Below are 15,023 nucleotides of genomic sequence, written 5' to 3'. Positions count from 1 at the left end.
GTCTATGTCTTAACTTGTTGCTGTAAAAATTTCAGGTCAATTGACCATATCTACAGTAAGTTATGGCCAACTGTTCATTTGGTCATTTCTGCAGGTGCTGTTGCAGGGTGTCCGGATTGGGGCCAACTTTTGGTCCTCTTGCTTTGGTCTTTTGGGCATGGTTTCTTCAGCAAAAATGTGCCATTATAAGCCTAGTTTGATGTCCAATTGGCCAAACACCAATTGGACTTACACAGCCAAAGTTATGGCTGTCTAAGTGGACTGAAATCTCAGTCACCTTGCTACTGTCTTTAGGCAGCCTACACATTCACTTTGCCAAGCTATATTTCAGTCCAAATTGTGGTCAACTTACCTAAAATGGTCACTAATTGACCATTATAGTGTTCTTTAACAATTTCATAAGCCAAGTCAAGTTTTCTCTCCTAAACCCTAGCTCAAATTTATAGTTTTGTACAAACTACCCTAGTTAACTAACTAAATCAATATCCTTATGTTTATATACTTTAAACTTGATTTGTAGTTCATTCCAAGTCAATCAAAAACACCCAATTCTATTCCTTCCCTAGGGCAGCCGAAATCCATGGGGTGCATACACTCAAATTTTATTCATTCAAGTTACAAAATCTCACTTATTTCAAGTCACCATCATGGATTAAAAGAGGTTTATATACAAATATGCACTAACCTTGAATGAAGCCACTTCTAAGACTTCAAAACTTCACTTTCTTCCTTTCTTTTTGCTGTCCTAAGCTTGCTCTAGGTGTGAGGACCAAGTTTTATGAAGGCATATAAGGGTTTTATGGTGTAATTGGCTAGGTTTTGGAGCTTGGGTGAGTGCATCAATGGAGGTCTCTCTTTCTTTCTCTCTCTCTTTCTTTTGGTGCGGCTGTTATGGAAGAAGATGGCTGTTTGTTTTCTTTAATTCTTTAGCTTCAATTATCTCTTTTATTACTTAAGTAAAGGGTGGTTTAAATGTGATTGGTGGAGACTTTTTAAATGACATCATCATATGTCATAAATTGCTTTATTTTGATTTTTCTTTTCTTTTCATCACTACTCAATTTCAATTTAATTTTTAGTAATGTTTCTTCATATTTTATGTCATATTAATTATTTACTTAACTGGACAAGTCGGCCAAAAATCACCTTTGAAGGCGAAATGACCAAAATGCCCTCCGTTTGGCTTAACGGGTCAAAATTGTCTGTACCGATTGAAAAATTTTTCTAGGTATTTTCTTGGCATTCTAATGCCATGGGAACCTCAATAACCCTTCTCTGGAGTCCCAAAAATTATTTTTTTAATTTTTCCCCCGGGTCTAGGGCTCCTCGTTGCGAGAACCGCAACTTTCCTCTAGTTACCCATCGCTTGGGCACCGGCTCATTTGACTTGGTTGTATTTTATTTCTAAAATTTTTACTAAATTTTTCTTATTAATATTTGAGTTAATTATGGTTCCTGACTTTAGTTTAAATATTTTTCCGGACGTTCTAGGTATCGGACCGACCACCGATCAAGACGATGGGAATGTACGGAGTTGCTACCGGGAGGGTGTTACACTTAACCTGTGATTTATGTGACATATCACGTAGTCAATTATAAAATTGATCAATGTAAAATTAATTATATAAGTCTTCACCTCTGATCTATGTTATATGTTACATTGTCAATTATTAAATTGATCAATATAAAGTTAACTATATAAGCATTCACCTCTATTCTATGTTACATGCCACATAGTTAATTATTAAATTGATCATGTACAATTAACTATATAAGACTTCACCTATAATTTATATTACATGCCACATAGTCAATTATTAAATTAATTAACGTACAATTAACCATATGAGCCTTCACCTCTGATCTATGTGACATAACACATAATTAGTTATTTAATTGATTAATGTAAAATTAACTATGTGAGCCTTAACTTGTGATTTATGTGACATGTCATATAGTAAATTATAAAATTGATCAATGTAAAATTAAATATGTAAGTCTTCACCTCTTATATACTTTACATGCCACTTAGTTAATTATTAAATTAATTAATGTATAATTAACTATGTGAACCTTCACATATGATCTATGTTGTATGTCACATAGCTAATTATAAATTGATCAAGGTATAATTAACTCTATTTAATATATCTATGATTATATTTATGTAATATAAATTAATAAAAAAATTAATTAATATTATAACTCATAAATTATACTTATTAGCCTTAATTTATAATATATAGTAAAAAAATCACAATTTTTATCATCATCATGTATACTATTTGATAGTTTCAATAAAAAATATAATTTTTTTGAAAATAAAAATATAATTTATTATTATTTACTTAAAAAAAGAAAATATAGATAGGGAGAAATTATTGAAAGAAGGAAAAATAAAAGATAGGGGAAAATTTTATCTCTAAAAGTATTAAGGGTAAATAAAATATTTTATATTACTGTAAATTTTTCATTTTATATTAAATATGAACCAACTTGTTGCTTTAATCATAGTGCTACAAAAATATTAAATTATAAGTAAAACGTGATATGCATATTTTAAACAAAAATTAGTAATTGGCTAAATGTGATAACAATGATGATAATAAAATAAAGACAGCAGAGCAGCAGAGAACAGCGTGGAAGAGGAATGGCAGGTGGGAAATTACGCTCTCATGAGGAGCTTCTTTCTTTCTCCTCCACAGTTGTACTTTGTCCATCTTAAAATAGCTAATTAAGACTCAGAGAGAGAACACATACGCTTGTACAACAGAAGTCGTCTAGGGTTCTTTAGATCAAAATCCCTTAAAAATCCCCAATTCACCACATTCACACAATCCTATAAATCAACGGCATTGTTACCATTCTTATTGTCGATCGATTCATTTCTAAGTTCAATCTAATGTGTAGATGTACTCGAGCAATTTGAAAGGGTTTATACTGGCTGTGGTTTCCAGTGCCTTTATAGGCTCCAGCTTCATCATCAAGAAGAAAGGTCTCAGGAAGGCCGGCGTCAACGGCCCTCGTGCTAGTAATCTTTCCTATATCTCTTGTTTTTTTCCAAAATTTTTTTGCTTTTTTTTTTAAAAAATTAAATTAAAATTAATTTTTTTCTTCTACTTGAAAAGGCGTTGGAGGATATGGTTATCTGTTGGAGCCACTCTGGTGGGTGGGCATGGTTACCAGTAAGCTAAGCTTAATTCTTCTTCTTTTGTTACAATCACTTTATGTTAATTTTCTTTGCTAAGGAGTTATTTTTAGCTAATGTTTAGAAGCTATAACCCAGTTTAGATCTATTTAATTGAATTGAATTGAATTGAATTATATCTCTAACTTTCTGTTTAGCTGTATTCTGTATCCGCAAGATTTGACCTTTACTTGGCAAAACTGGCAGTGATTGTTGGAGAGATTTCCAATTTTGTAGCCTACATTTATGCTCCTGCCGTTCTTGTGACGCCTCTTGGTGCTTTGAGTATCATTGTTAGGTAAAGTTTTTTAATTTTCGTATTTTTCAAATGTTCAAGAGCATTGCCACTGCTGTTTTTTTTGACAATTATAAGTGTCTTACTGATACCTCCATGAGTATTTGACTACCAAACCATTTTGTTTAATGCTGTCACAATCTGCTTGTGTCGCATGTACATAGAGGCAGAGCTGATATAGATTAAAATACTTATTCTGCTGCTAAGTACTCATGGATTTATGCCAAGATACTGATACTGAAGTGGGGAGCGCCATATATTACCTTATTGATGGAGTCAATGTGATGGAAATGTTAGACAATCAACCTTTTCCCTCATCCTTACTGGTAGACAGTCTGATTATCTTCTTAAGGGTAACCACCCTTGGAATAGGGTAGCTACCTAATGCCAACCTCAAGCTCAAATCACCATCATTCTTGCAATTAAATAATGGTGATTACACCATTGCCTTATCACCCTCATGTTACAACACTCACCATTTGCACTAATTCTAACAAGAATCTAATGCTTTAAAGGGTGGTTCAAGCTTTTTCTCTAGGTCCTGGAAAGATGATTTCATCTTGGCATTACCTTGCAAGCACTTGGTCCAAGGTGCTAGAGCCTTGAGATGCTCTCACCCATTCACTTGATGGTATATGTTTAATTTACTTTCTTCTCACATTTAAATTCGCTTCTAAATCATTGGCATGGGCAGAGCATGTGGCAAAGTATGAGTGAACAATTGTAAAATGTAAAAGTACGGCACCTAGCGCCATTCTTAGCATTTCTTATGGCAAATGCATCCAACATTCAAATACAAGTACAAAAAGGAAACTGTAGAGGTCGTGAAGAGCAAGAAGAAAATTTAACACATCTTTGAATTTTTAATGCTAGAAGCACAAGTAGAGTAGCCATACAATTGTGTTTAGTTCGTTAGTTGCAATATTGATATAGCCTAACATTCTGTTGCATATTGATATAGCCTAACATTCTGTTGCATATTGATATAGCCTAACATTTCTGTGGTTTTTTTCACCTTTGTATAAAAATTGACCAAAATACCTTTATTTGAAAATAAAATTTATTTAATTTAATCCCACTGCTTATATGAACAAAAAATGAATAAATTAAAGATGTCACTTGTCTAGTAGTCAAATTTAAGGCAGTAAAATTATACTGAAAATCTGATTGTCATATCACAACCCAAAGGATTGTCAAGATTCAGGAAATTTTTTTTAGAAGGCTAAAAATGAAGTACTTTTCAATTTAGATTTTGCAAAGGAAAGCCGAGGAACACTTGAATGTAGCCCTTTAAACTAGATTTTAGCTTTGGCTGGCATAATGAAGTTGGATTTTGAAGTAGTAAGATTTTATTTTACATAAATCAATGAGTGAAAAAAAAATAGAACTTATGCATTTCTCTTGGAAATCTTTTGGAGGGCCTTTATGTACTGACCTTAATGATAATGGCCCTTACCATTGCCGCCATTTCATCTACCTTTATGTACTGACCTTAATGATAATGGCCTCACCATTGCCGCCGTTGCATCTGCAAAGTTGGAAACCTAGTTAAATAATGAAGGCGACAACAATTTGAAAGGCTAAAAGCCTAAAACCCATTAAGAGTCATTATGTTATTTAATTGCTGTTCTGTGATTCCATGACCCCAACCACTAAAAGTGTGCGCATGAATTAGAAAATTGATGAAATAAGGAAAAACTAGATTCTTACATTGTCAGGGGTTGTGCAAGCATAGCTTTTGCCATAGTTATTAAAGGCGTGCCTTTGAGGCGCAAGGCAATCCAGGTGAGGGGGGTCCATAAGGCAGGCGACCTGTTTAAGGCGCACTTAGGCAAGTGCACCAAGGCGCTAGGGCAGCCAAGAGAGGCCAACCCATTCATGGTAGACGGCAGTGAAAGAAAGAAGAATAAGAAAAGAAGAAGAAGATGAAGAAGAACCAAGAAGCCATCGTAGATGGCCATAAGGGAAAAAAAGAAGAAAAGGAAAAGAAGAAAAACCTCTGCTACTGCATGTGATAATAAAGAATAAAAAATACTGTGTAATGTGGTGTGTTGTGGCTGTGTAATAACTAATAATCCTAATATCATTCAAATGGGCTATAGGTTATTGGGCCTAGACTTAGTTTAGACAGACTAATAACCCTAATATTATTTCAAATTTGCATAGACTTAGTTTCTTGCTTCTTTTTTTTTTCTTTTTTCTTTTTTTTTCTTAATGTTTTTTGTATAAGTTAAAAAATAAATGTAAGTTATTTTTATATTATTTGTAATGTAAGTTATTTTTATATTTTTTTGTGATAAGTTTATAAAATTCAAGTTAAAGATAAATGTAAGTTATTTTTATATTATTCGTGAAAAGTTTATAAAATTCAAGTTAAAAATAAATGTAAGTTATTTTTCTATTATTTGTGATAAGTTTATAAAATTCAAGTTAAAAATCATGTAAGTTATTTTTATATTATCTGTGGTAAGTTTATAAAATTCAAGTTAAAAATAAATTTAAGTTATTTTTATATTATTTGTGATAAGTTTATAAAATTCAAGTTAAAAATAAATGTAAGTTATTTTTATATTATTTGTAATAAGTTTATAAATTCAATTTAAATTATTTTAAATTACATTTAATAATGTATTATTAAATTAATATGTAGTGAAAACTAAAATTATATTGCAATAAAAAATTAAAATTATTATTTAATATTATATTTGTTGAAAAATAAAACTAATATAATGCATTTTAACGATAATTTTCACTCATATATATAAATTTAATTAACAGTGGTGATGGTGCAATGAAGTAAAAATAAGTAATGAAATAAATATCATATTACATATATTTTTATGTGTAATTAATATTATATTTATTAAATTTATGGTGTTTATATAATTTATTTTTGTTGAGATTATAAATCCCACATCGGGAAAATATAAACATGAAAGAGTAAATATAAGTAGTTAGATTGCAACATTGACTTGAATAGTCATTTTGATGTGTAAAGTAATTTAATTACTTATATAATTCCGAATTAAAATGAATTAAATTGTAATTTGACCGGTGCTCTCTCCAAATTTAATATGGTATCAGAGTTTGGATTGGCTTATGGGTTTCAGCCACCTATAAGGCTATATAATTGAGTCCGTATTGGGTTAAAAATACAAATTAATTGGCATTAATTCTGTTAGTGGGAGGAAGAAGAAGGGCAAAACTTTGGAGAAACCCACAATTAGCAAAAGGCATGACATTGATGATTTTGCTAGCGATGATGATGTTGATTTTGACATAGGGAAGAAGAACAAGAACAGAACTTTGGAGAAACCCATGAAAAGCGGAAGTGACAGTGATGATTCTACTACTGATGATGATATTGATTATGACAATGAGAAGTTGAACAAGAATGTAACTTCAAAGAAGTACAAGAGAATTAGAAGGCATGGCATCAGAGCCCGGACTGGGATGTGAGTTTCAGCTGCCCATAAGGCTGTATAATTGAGCCCTTATTGAGTTAAAAATACAAATTAATTATCGACTGATAACCCTGTTGTTGCACTTGAGGGGAGAGTGTTGAGATTGTAAATCCCACATTGGGAAAATATAAACATAAAAGGGTAAATATAAGTAGTTAGATTGCGACATTGGCTTGACTAATTATTTTGATGTGTAAAACAATCTTATTACTTATGTAAATTCAAATTAAATTGAATTAAATTGTTATTTGACGGGCACTCTCTTCAAATTTAATAATTTTTATGAATTTTTTTTTTAATTTTTGTGCCATGTCTTACTCAGGCACGTGCTTTGCGCCTAGGCTTTAGACCTTTGTCACCTTGGTGCACCTTGAACCTTCAATAACTATGGCTGTTGACATACCTTTACTATTTTTTTAGCCATTCCTTGAATGATCTGACACGTTCAGCAGCTGCGCAAGCTTAATTGTCACTTTACCTTTTACCTATTCATTGTTGTCTTGTCACTGAGAAGCTCCACCATTGCAGATCTGGGATCTGATTCATTCCTCTCTTCTAATTTGTCACATCCAAAGGCCAGTAGCTTCCAAATAACACAGACTATTTTCCTTTTTTGTTTTTAATAATGACTTTATTGCTTTGGAATATAACTTAATGTATGTGAGACTTGCCAGTAACGATGGAGAAGGTGAAAGTTGTAATAAGTTTATCTTGAATGATTGTGTGTTTTGATGGCAGACTTGGCAATTTGATGGACGATAAAGTTGCATTGTTTGTTCTCACGTGTTCTGTTGCTTGGATTGAACTTTGTAGTAGATTTGTGATGAAGCTTCTTGGGTTGTGGGATGGAGAGGTGGTGCAGCTCTGACTTACAGAAAAGAGTGGGAAGAGAAAAATATTTATAATGTATTTATAATTTTTTTATAATTAATATTTTAACTGGCTTGGTTATGGGATATATATAGAAGAGCAGAATAAGTATTTTATTTCAAAATAACTCCATATTTGCAGCACATAAGCAGAAATGAATGGCATTACATGAATCAATACTGAAGTGCTAACACGGATTTATATGGTACAAGAAAGTCTATTACTGTCCTATAAGTGTTGGTGTGCTAACCACGGGCCATGATTTTGGGCTTTTCCAGTAATTTTTTATTTGTTTTGAACTACCAACCATTGACAACTGCTTAGTGTAGTGTTTCTTACAAAGTGTGCATGAAAAATTGTGTAGTGCTGTATTAGCCCATTTCTTGTTGAAGGAGAAACTGCAAAAGATGGGAATGTTGGGTTGTCTTCTATGCATAGTGGGTTCCACGGTGATTGTATTACATGCACCTGAAGAACAGTCCATTAATTCGGTTGAAGAAATCTGGGAATTAGCTATCCAACCAGGTATTCTACTGGTACTTGAGAAGAAGAAAGATTAAAAAAAAGAAAAAGGGAAACTTGTTGAATTGTATCTTTTTTCTTTTGGCATCTAATCAGTTTGATGCTCTTTCTTGTCCAGCATTTCTTTTGTATACAGCCTCTGTTGTAGCTGTAGCATTTGTATTGATCTTGTATTGTGCTCCCCGCTATGGCCAGACCAACATCATCATCTATATAGGAATATGCTCCATAATTGGATCATTGACGGTGAGCTATTTGTAAATCTGTAGCTATTTACATAATAAGCTAAAATGAATCTGTTGTTTTCCGTTTTAGCAAATGTGATTTTAACAGTATAATCCTGATTGGACATTTGTTTTTTATTTTTATAAAAGGAACAAAATTTTTCCATTTGCAGGTTATGAGCATAAAAGCTATTGGTATTGCAATAGAACTAACATTGGAGGGCATAAACCAGGCGAAATATTTCCAGACATGGGTTTTTGCAATGGTTGCAATTACCTGTATCATCACTCAATTAAATTATCTAAACATGGTTGGTATCATAATAAGCTGTTCTCTCTCATAGTGATTTTTTTATGGTTACATTTCAAATAAACTATTTTGAAGTTTTTGGTGGTACTTGTACTGCATGCTTTTTTTTTTTACACAAATTTTTATCGCAATTATAAACGTTTATTATGTATCATTTATTTATTTATTTATTTATTTTTTACACTTGAACTGCTTTTAATTTAATTAATAGCTCTAGATTGTTTTAACTTGAACCTGTCAATTCCCTAAATCTCTGGTGGACTGCTTTTTTTTATTTTTTTATTTTTTTTATTTTAATATTCTGGCAATGTGCATGTGGGTTTGCTTTTTTTAACTGCTGTGCAATAGTACATAATATTCCATCTCTTTTCAAAAACATGGGGTTTTGCAATGGTTGCAATTTCCTTTATCATCAATACAATAACAACAACTAATCCTTTATCTCAAACTAGTTGGGGTTAACTACATGGATTCTTTTCAACTCTATTAGACACCAGTTTTGTCTCAATATCTAAAACTTGTAAATCCTGTAATACCACTTCCCTCCGTGTCATCTTAAAGCTTCCTCTTTCCCTCCTCACTCTTTCTCCTACTAACTTATCGCAATTTCCTCTATCATCACTCAATCTATCAATTCCTTTAATCTCTGGTGGTTTCAATATTCTTGCAATGTGCATGTGGTTTGCTCTTTTCAACTGCACTTTGTTGCACTATCGCTGCTTTGTATTAATGAAGAGAAAAGAATTACTTTGGTTTCTTGTTAGTAACTTATTAGAGTTAATAATAATATTTGAGAATCAATATTCATTCTTCTGTCATATGTATTCTAAATACCTTCAATGTTCATTGCATAATGATGTAAATAAATGAACTTTTAACTATATATATTATCAACTGTTTAATTCATTCTTGCTAATAAGGCTCAGTCACCCTTTTCTTTAGTCAAGCCAATAAAAAGAGTATGATTAAATGAACACAAAGGGGAAAAGAGAGGGGGGGTGGGGGGGGGGGTTGACAATCATAGTTAGTAAAGGCGCGTGTCAGGCACGCCTCAGGCTCAAAGCTCAATAGGCTTCAACCCTAGTGCCTTATGCACCTAGGCGTACGCCTTTGTTTTAGGCAGAAGGCTCTAGAAAGGCATCTCTTCTTTATTTTCACCTTTAGTGAGCACTTCCATTGGCAAAAAGAGCACTACTACTTAAACTTGATAGTCGATCTATAAGAATCTTATATTGACACTAGGATGTTTTTGGAATTAGTATCGCTGGTGATAATTAGTCATTAAAATTTCATCAAACTAACACACCCAAGATCGCAAACTTCCCATATTTCCATTTTCAATAGTATCACTCTATTATTCTCTCTCTCTCTCTCTCTCTCTCTCTCTCTCTCTCTCTCTTTTAAATGTTACATCTACATCTATTTCAAGATATATAAACTCAACTCAACTCAACTCAACTTAATTAAGCCTTTATCCTAAAATTTTATTTGGGATCAACTATATGGATTCTCTTTCTTCACTCTAAACGATTTTGGGTTAAATCCTCGGAAATGTGTATTGCTTTTAGGTCATGTTGTACTACTCTCCTCCAAGTCAGTATAGGTCTATCCCTTCTTTTCTTTTTATTTTTTAACCCAATGTGCTCTACTTGTCTAACTGGAGCCTCCGTATGTCTACGCTTCACATGATCAAACCACCTCAATCTCCCTCTTCTCAACTTCTCTTCAATTGGCACCACTCCTACTTTTTCTCGAATACTCTCATTACGGACTTTATCTAGTCTAGTATGGCCACTCATCCACCTTAATATTCTTATCTTCGCAACTCTCATCTTAGACATACACGGTTTTTTCATTCCCCAATACTCATTACCATATAACATAGCCGGTCGTATAACTGTACAGTAAAATTTTCCTTTCAACTTATTGGAAATCTTGCGGTCACATAAAACTTTCGTGAAATGTCTTCACTTTAACCATCCAGCTTTAATTCTATGACTAACATCCTCCTCACATTCCCCATCTACTTGAAGGATCGAGTCAAGATATTTAAAGTGATTGTTTTGGGGTAATACCACTCCATCCAAACAAACTCCTTATCTATCACCACTTCGGCTTTAACTGAACTTGTAATGCATGTATTTTGCTTCGTTCTACTTAATTTAAAGCCCTTTGACTCTAGATTACTTCTCCAAATCTCTAGTTTTCTATTGACTCCTTCTCTCGTCTCATCTATCAGAACTATATCAGTTGCAAACATCATGCATCAAGGAATACTCTCTTGTATATGTTTCATCAATTCATTTAGAACTAATCTCTAGTCGATTTTCCATTCGGGCTAGATTGACAAGCAGAGTAACAACCCATAAGGAACTCGGCAGAATCTGATGCCTGCACCTTGCTTTAGTCTTGCAGGCCGTCGATTGACACATTCCTGTTGATGGATTGCTCATCCAACCATTCACGAGTCCAAACCTGCTAGGTCAGGTCTGACCCGCTCAAAGTCCAATTAAGCTCACACTGTTGTTTTGTGCCTGCATGCACTAGATTCTGCTTCTGCCATGTCATTAGCCACTTCAACCGCTACACCACCAGCTATTGTACTGCCATGTCAGTGCCACTCTGCTACATTAGCAATTTTGCAAAATCCTTCCTCCCTAATTTCAGCTCGCTGATTCCATTTTTTACATCCATTTTGGACAAAAACAATTATTGGAGGCACAGTAAAAATTTCAACTTTCAAATTGTGTTTACAGTGAGATAAACTTCTTTTAATAAGTTAATTAATGTTATCGAAAAGCTGATGGTTATTTGGAGACGACTATTCTATCCTTTCTTTATTGGTGTAGTTCAATAGCGACATGCATGTCAGATTTATTGTGCCTCGCATGCAGTTTGAACACTTCCCCACCCAATATGTAGTTTTATGATGCACTGAATACGGAAATTCCAATGTGAGCTATTACCTAATGATGTTGGCATGGTTGCAGGCATTGGATACTTTCAACACAGCAATTGTTTCTCCAATATATTATGCCATGTTCACATCTTTTACAATACTTGCTAGCGCTATAATGTTCAAGGTATGCACAGTGCTCAAGAGAACACATAGAGAGAGAGAGAGAGAAAGCGAGTCTGCAGGGCATAAAATATTTGCATGCATGTTTTCTGTAGGATTATTCTGGCCAAAGTGCAAGCAGTATAGCATCTGAGCTTTGTGGGTTTATCACTGTATTATCCGGGACTGCTGTGTTACATAGTACGAGAGACCCTGATCCACCTTTTGTAACAGGTACATCTCATGCATACAAGTTTGCAAACGTGATGTTGAAATTATCACTTGAAAATATGTCTGCTCAAATGCTACACATAATAAATGAGTTCATCATGTTCATTTAAAGTGTAAAATATGATACATACACAATTTCTTTGAATGCTCATTATCAACAACTATATGAAAAAAAAAATCAAATATCATGATCTTTTTTTTAGAGAGACGAAACTATTCAAGGAAATTGGTTTTTAGTCATAACTTTGGATATGGCCAAAATTGGTTGAAAATTTTAAGAGATGACTGTTCTGCAAAATTGAAATTTATGGTTGAATTATTCAAACTCATGTTTGTCTTCATTGTGGAGTTGTTGCTATTGCTACCTGTTAATATTGGGTTGTCTCATATGATGAACTTTAATATGATATTTATTTTGCATAATTTTGTTTTAGATTGGCTGGGAATATATTATGGGTGTAAAACTTGTAACTAAACATTGTGAGCCTTGTAGTTTAGTTCTGTCAAATTCAAAGTTGATATTAGCATTTAAATTAATCTGATTGAGAGATTCACTTGAGGTTAGCTTCAAAATTATATGCAAGTTGCAAATTTTGAAATGCAAGGAAATAATCAATAGAGAAATCTGTGCTGGTTTGTTAATGTAAGCTGAACTTATTGGTATCTTTGGGATTTCCCCCCAAGATGATACATGGGGTTTGATTCAGAATCTAATAAATCCTAAACTATCTATACAATTGGGTAAAATGAAGTAAATACATTTTTGGTCCAGTTTCTCAAATGCTAAAGAATGGGTCAATGACTTGAGCATGCATTCCTTTGAAAGAATGTTTATGATATTCTTGAAGATGAAGATGTGATAATCTTATTCTATGCTGAATTCTTAAGCCTTATCTTGTGCGTGATCATGGACAACTTTCACCTAATTTTAGCATGAGTACCTGTCATGTATGTTGGGCAAAAGATTCAGCTGGTTGAGGCAAACAATATTAGGGAAGAGGGATACAAGACAAGCTGATAATCATGAATAATCTCAAAGGAAATTTTGCCAGTTGAATGATATATAGGATTTTTTCATTGTGGGAAATATTAAATACCAATTAATTGGACACAAAATCAAATTACCTAAACTTGATTAATGACTTTGTATGTTCCAGGCATGTTTGTGGATGGAAGAAATTTTCTAACTAGTAAATTGACTAGTGTTAATTCAATTTTTAGTTTGTGCTGCCTTTTCATTCGAGTTAAGTCGGTTTTTATTCAAGATATTTATTTACGAGCTAAAATTTTTGTTCTCAATCATAATTCAACTTGTGTTTGTTATGTGTTCAAAATTATTTACTTTACCATTTATGATATGTTGTTGGGCTTTAAGCCTATAAGTAGATTTGTGATCTTTTCGACAGTGAACAGATAGAATAATATTACACCCTTCGCCATTTTCTCCATCTCTTTTTGCCTCTTTGTTCTTCTCTTTCCAGTATTTGTGCCTACTATTGCGCATCAAATTTTAATGATTCCCATTTCCTATTCTCAAACTCTAATTCACCACTTTATATGATCACGTAGAACTCCTTCACCCTTCACTCGTAGAACTAAGATTAGCCTTTGGGTGATCTTTTTGCTATTGAGACAAAATCATTTTTACAATTTAGAGAACATGGATTTCAATTAGAAAAAAAGGGAAATGTATTCTTTCATTTGCCAAGAAATCTCTCCCCCTATTTTATAAGAAGAGATTTTATTGAGAAAGATTGAAAGTGTACTCACCCATGGAGGAGGGGGGATCCTTCTAAAAAACTAAGAAAATAGCATGAAAAATTAAGTAAAAAGTAATATCCTCCAATCTAGTGGGATTATTCTAAAAGAAACCCCCTTAAAAGCTTTAGCAGTGTATGCCTGCACAAAAGCACAAAAACATCACCTTGTCTCCCTACAAGTTAAAAGACAAGCTTTGATTTTTGAAGATGCATGTGTTTCTTTCCATCAAATACTCCATAATTAAACAATAACAAAAAAGAAAAGAAAAACTTTGGCATCTTTCTTGCAATCAAAACCTCTAAGGACTTTGGACATATCTAGTGCTCTTCAAAATTGCTAAAAAGATGATTTTTGAAGTAATGGATGAGAGCAAAAGAAGAGAAGAAAGATTGAGGTAATATATGTGAGTGTGTGTGTGGGTTTTTTTTTTTTTTTTTTTTTTTTTTTTTTGTGAAAAAGAATCTTGATAATTCCTCAAGCTATTAGGGGTACATATGCTATAACAGATTTACTGAAAAGGAAGAATACACATTCACATGCACTATTATAGCACACAATCATTGCAGACTAATCTAAGGCATAATTACAATCTAAGGCACAATTATAGCAACTATCTTAACACTCTTACCTCAAGATAGGGGCTGAAGCATAGATATCATAAGCTCCTAGCTTGTTATAAATGTAATGGATACGAGGCCCTCTGAGAGATTAATTAAGGGTGTCTACTAATTGGTCATTTGAAGTGATAAAACTAGTGGCAATATACCCTGACTCAATTTTTTGCTTAATAAAGTGACAAGCTACTTTACATGTTTTACTTTTCCATGAAAAATTGGATTTGAGGCAATATACAGTGCTGCTTGATTGTCCAAAATAAATTTCATTTGTTTTACATATCCACATCTCAACTCTTGAAGAATTTTAACCAAACAAGTTCCCATGTTGCTAATGCCTTTAGGACACAATACCTTGAAATAGATCATTTGTCTGAATCTGTCTAGTTTGCATCAGAACATCCAACAATCTATTTGTCCCTTGTCTTCACATAACATTCTTTGCCTTGGCTGGAGCTCTCTTGATATATCTTTGCCTTGACTGGAG

At 33.0% G+C, this 15,023-nt stretch overlaps 1 protein-coding gene across 4 annotated transcripts in view; it reads left to right on the top strand.

The window, feature by feature from the left end:
* Positions 1–2,622: 2,622 nt before the first annotated feature.
* The window catches only part of LOC110664492 (probable magnesium transporter NIPA6), a 43,732-nt gene continuing 31,331 nt past the window's right edge, over positions 2,623–15,023 (top strand). For 2 of the 4 annotated variants that reach the window (XR_002496682.2, XM_021824210.2), the window contains exons 1-8: positions 2,623–3,031; positions 3,129–3,185; positions 3,395–3,485; positions 8,181–8,341; positions 8,457–8,584; positions 8,736–8,873; positions 11,863–11,955; positions 12,047–12,164. Coding sequence is in view for 3 of the 4 variants with exons in the window: in XM_021824210.2 (XP_021679902.1) it covers positions 2,911–3,031; positions 3,129–3,185; positions 3,395–3,485; positions 8,181–8,341; positions 8,457–8,584; positions 8,736–8,873; positions 11,863–11,955; positions 12,047–12,164 (907 nt within the window). In the remaining variant the exon portion in view is untranslated. The remainder of the gene's footprint in view (positions 3,032–3,128; positions 3,186–3,394; positions 3,486–8,180; positions 8,342–8,456; positions 8,585–8,735; positions 8,874–11,862; positions 11,956–12,046; positions 12,165–15,023) is intronic. The other 2 variants (XM_021824211.2, XM_021824209.2) reach the window with 2 other exon arrangements.

The sequence above is a fragment of the Hevea brasiliensis genome, chromosome 10 (genome assembly GCF_030052815.1).
Source record: "Hevea brasiliensis isolate MT/VB/25A 57/8 chromosome 10, ASM3005281v1, whole genome shotgun sequence".
Lineage (NCBI taxonomy): Eukaryota > Viridiplantae > Streptophyta > Magnoliopsida > Malpighiales > Euphorbiaceae > Hevea > Hevea brasiliensis.
The sequence above is the reverse complement of the archived record's forward strand: the minus strand, read 5'-3'. Positions and strand labels throughout refer to the sequence as shown.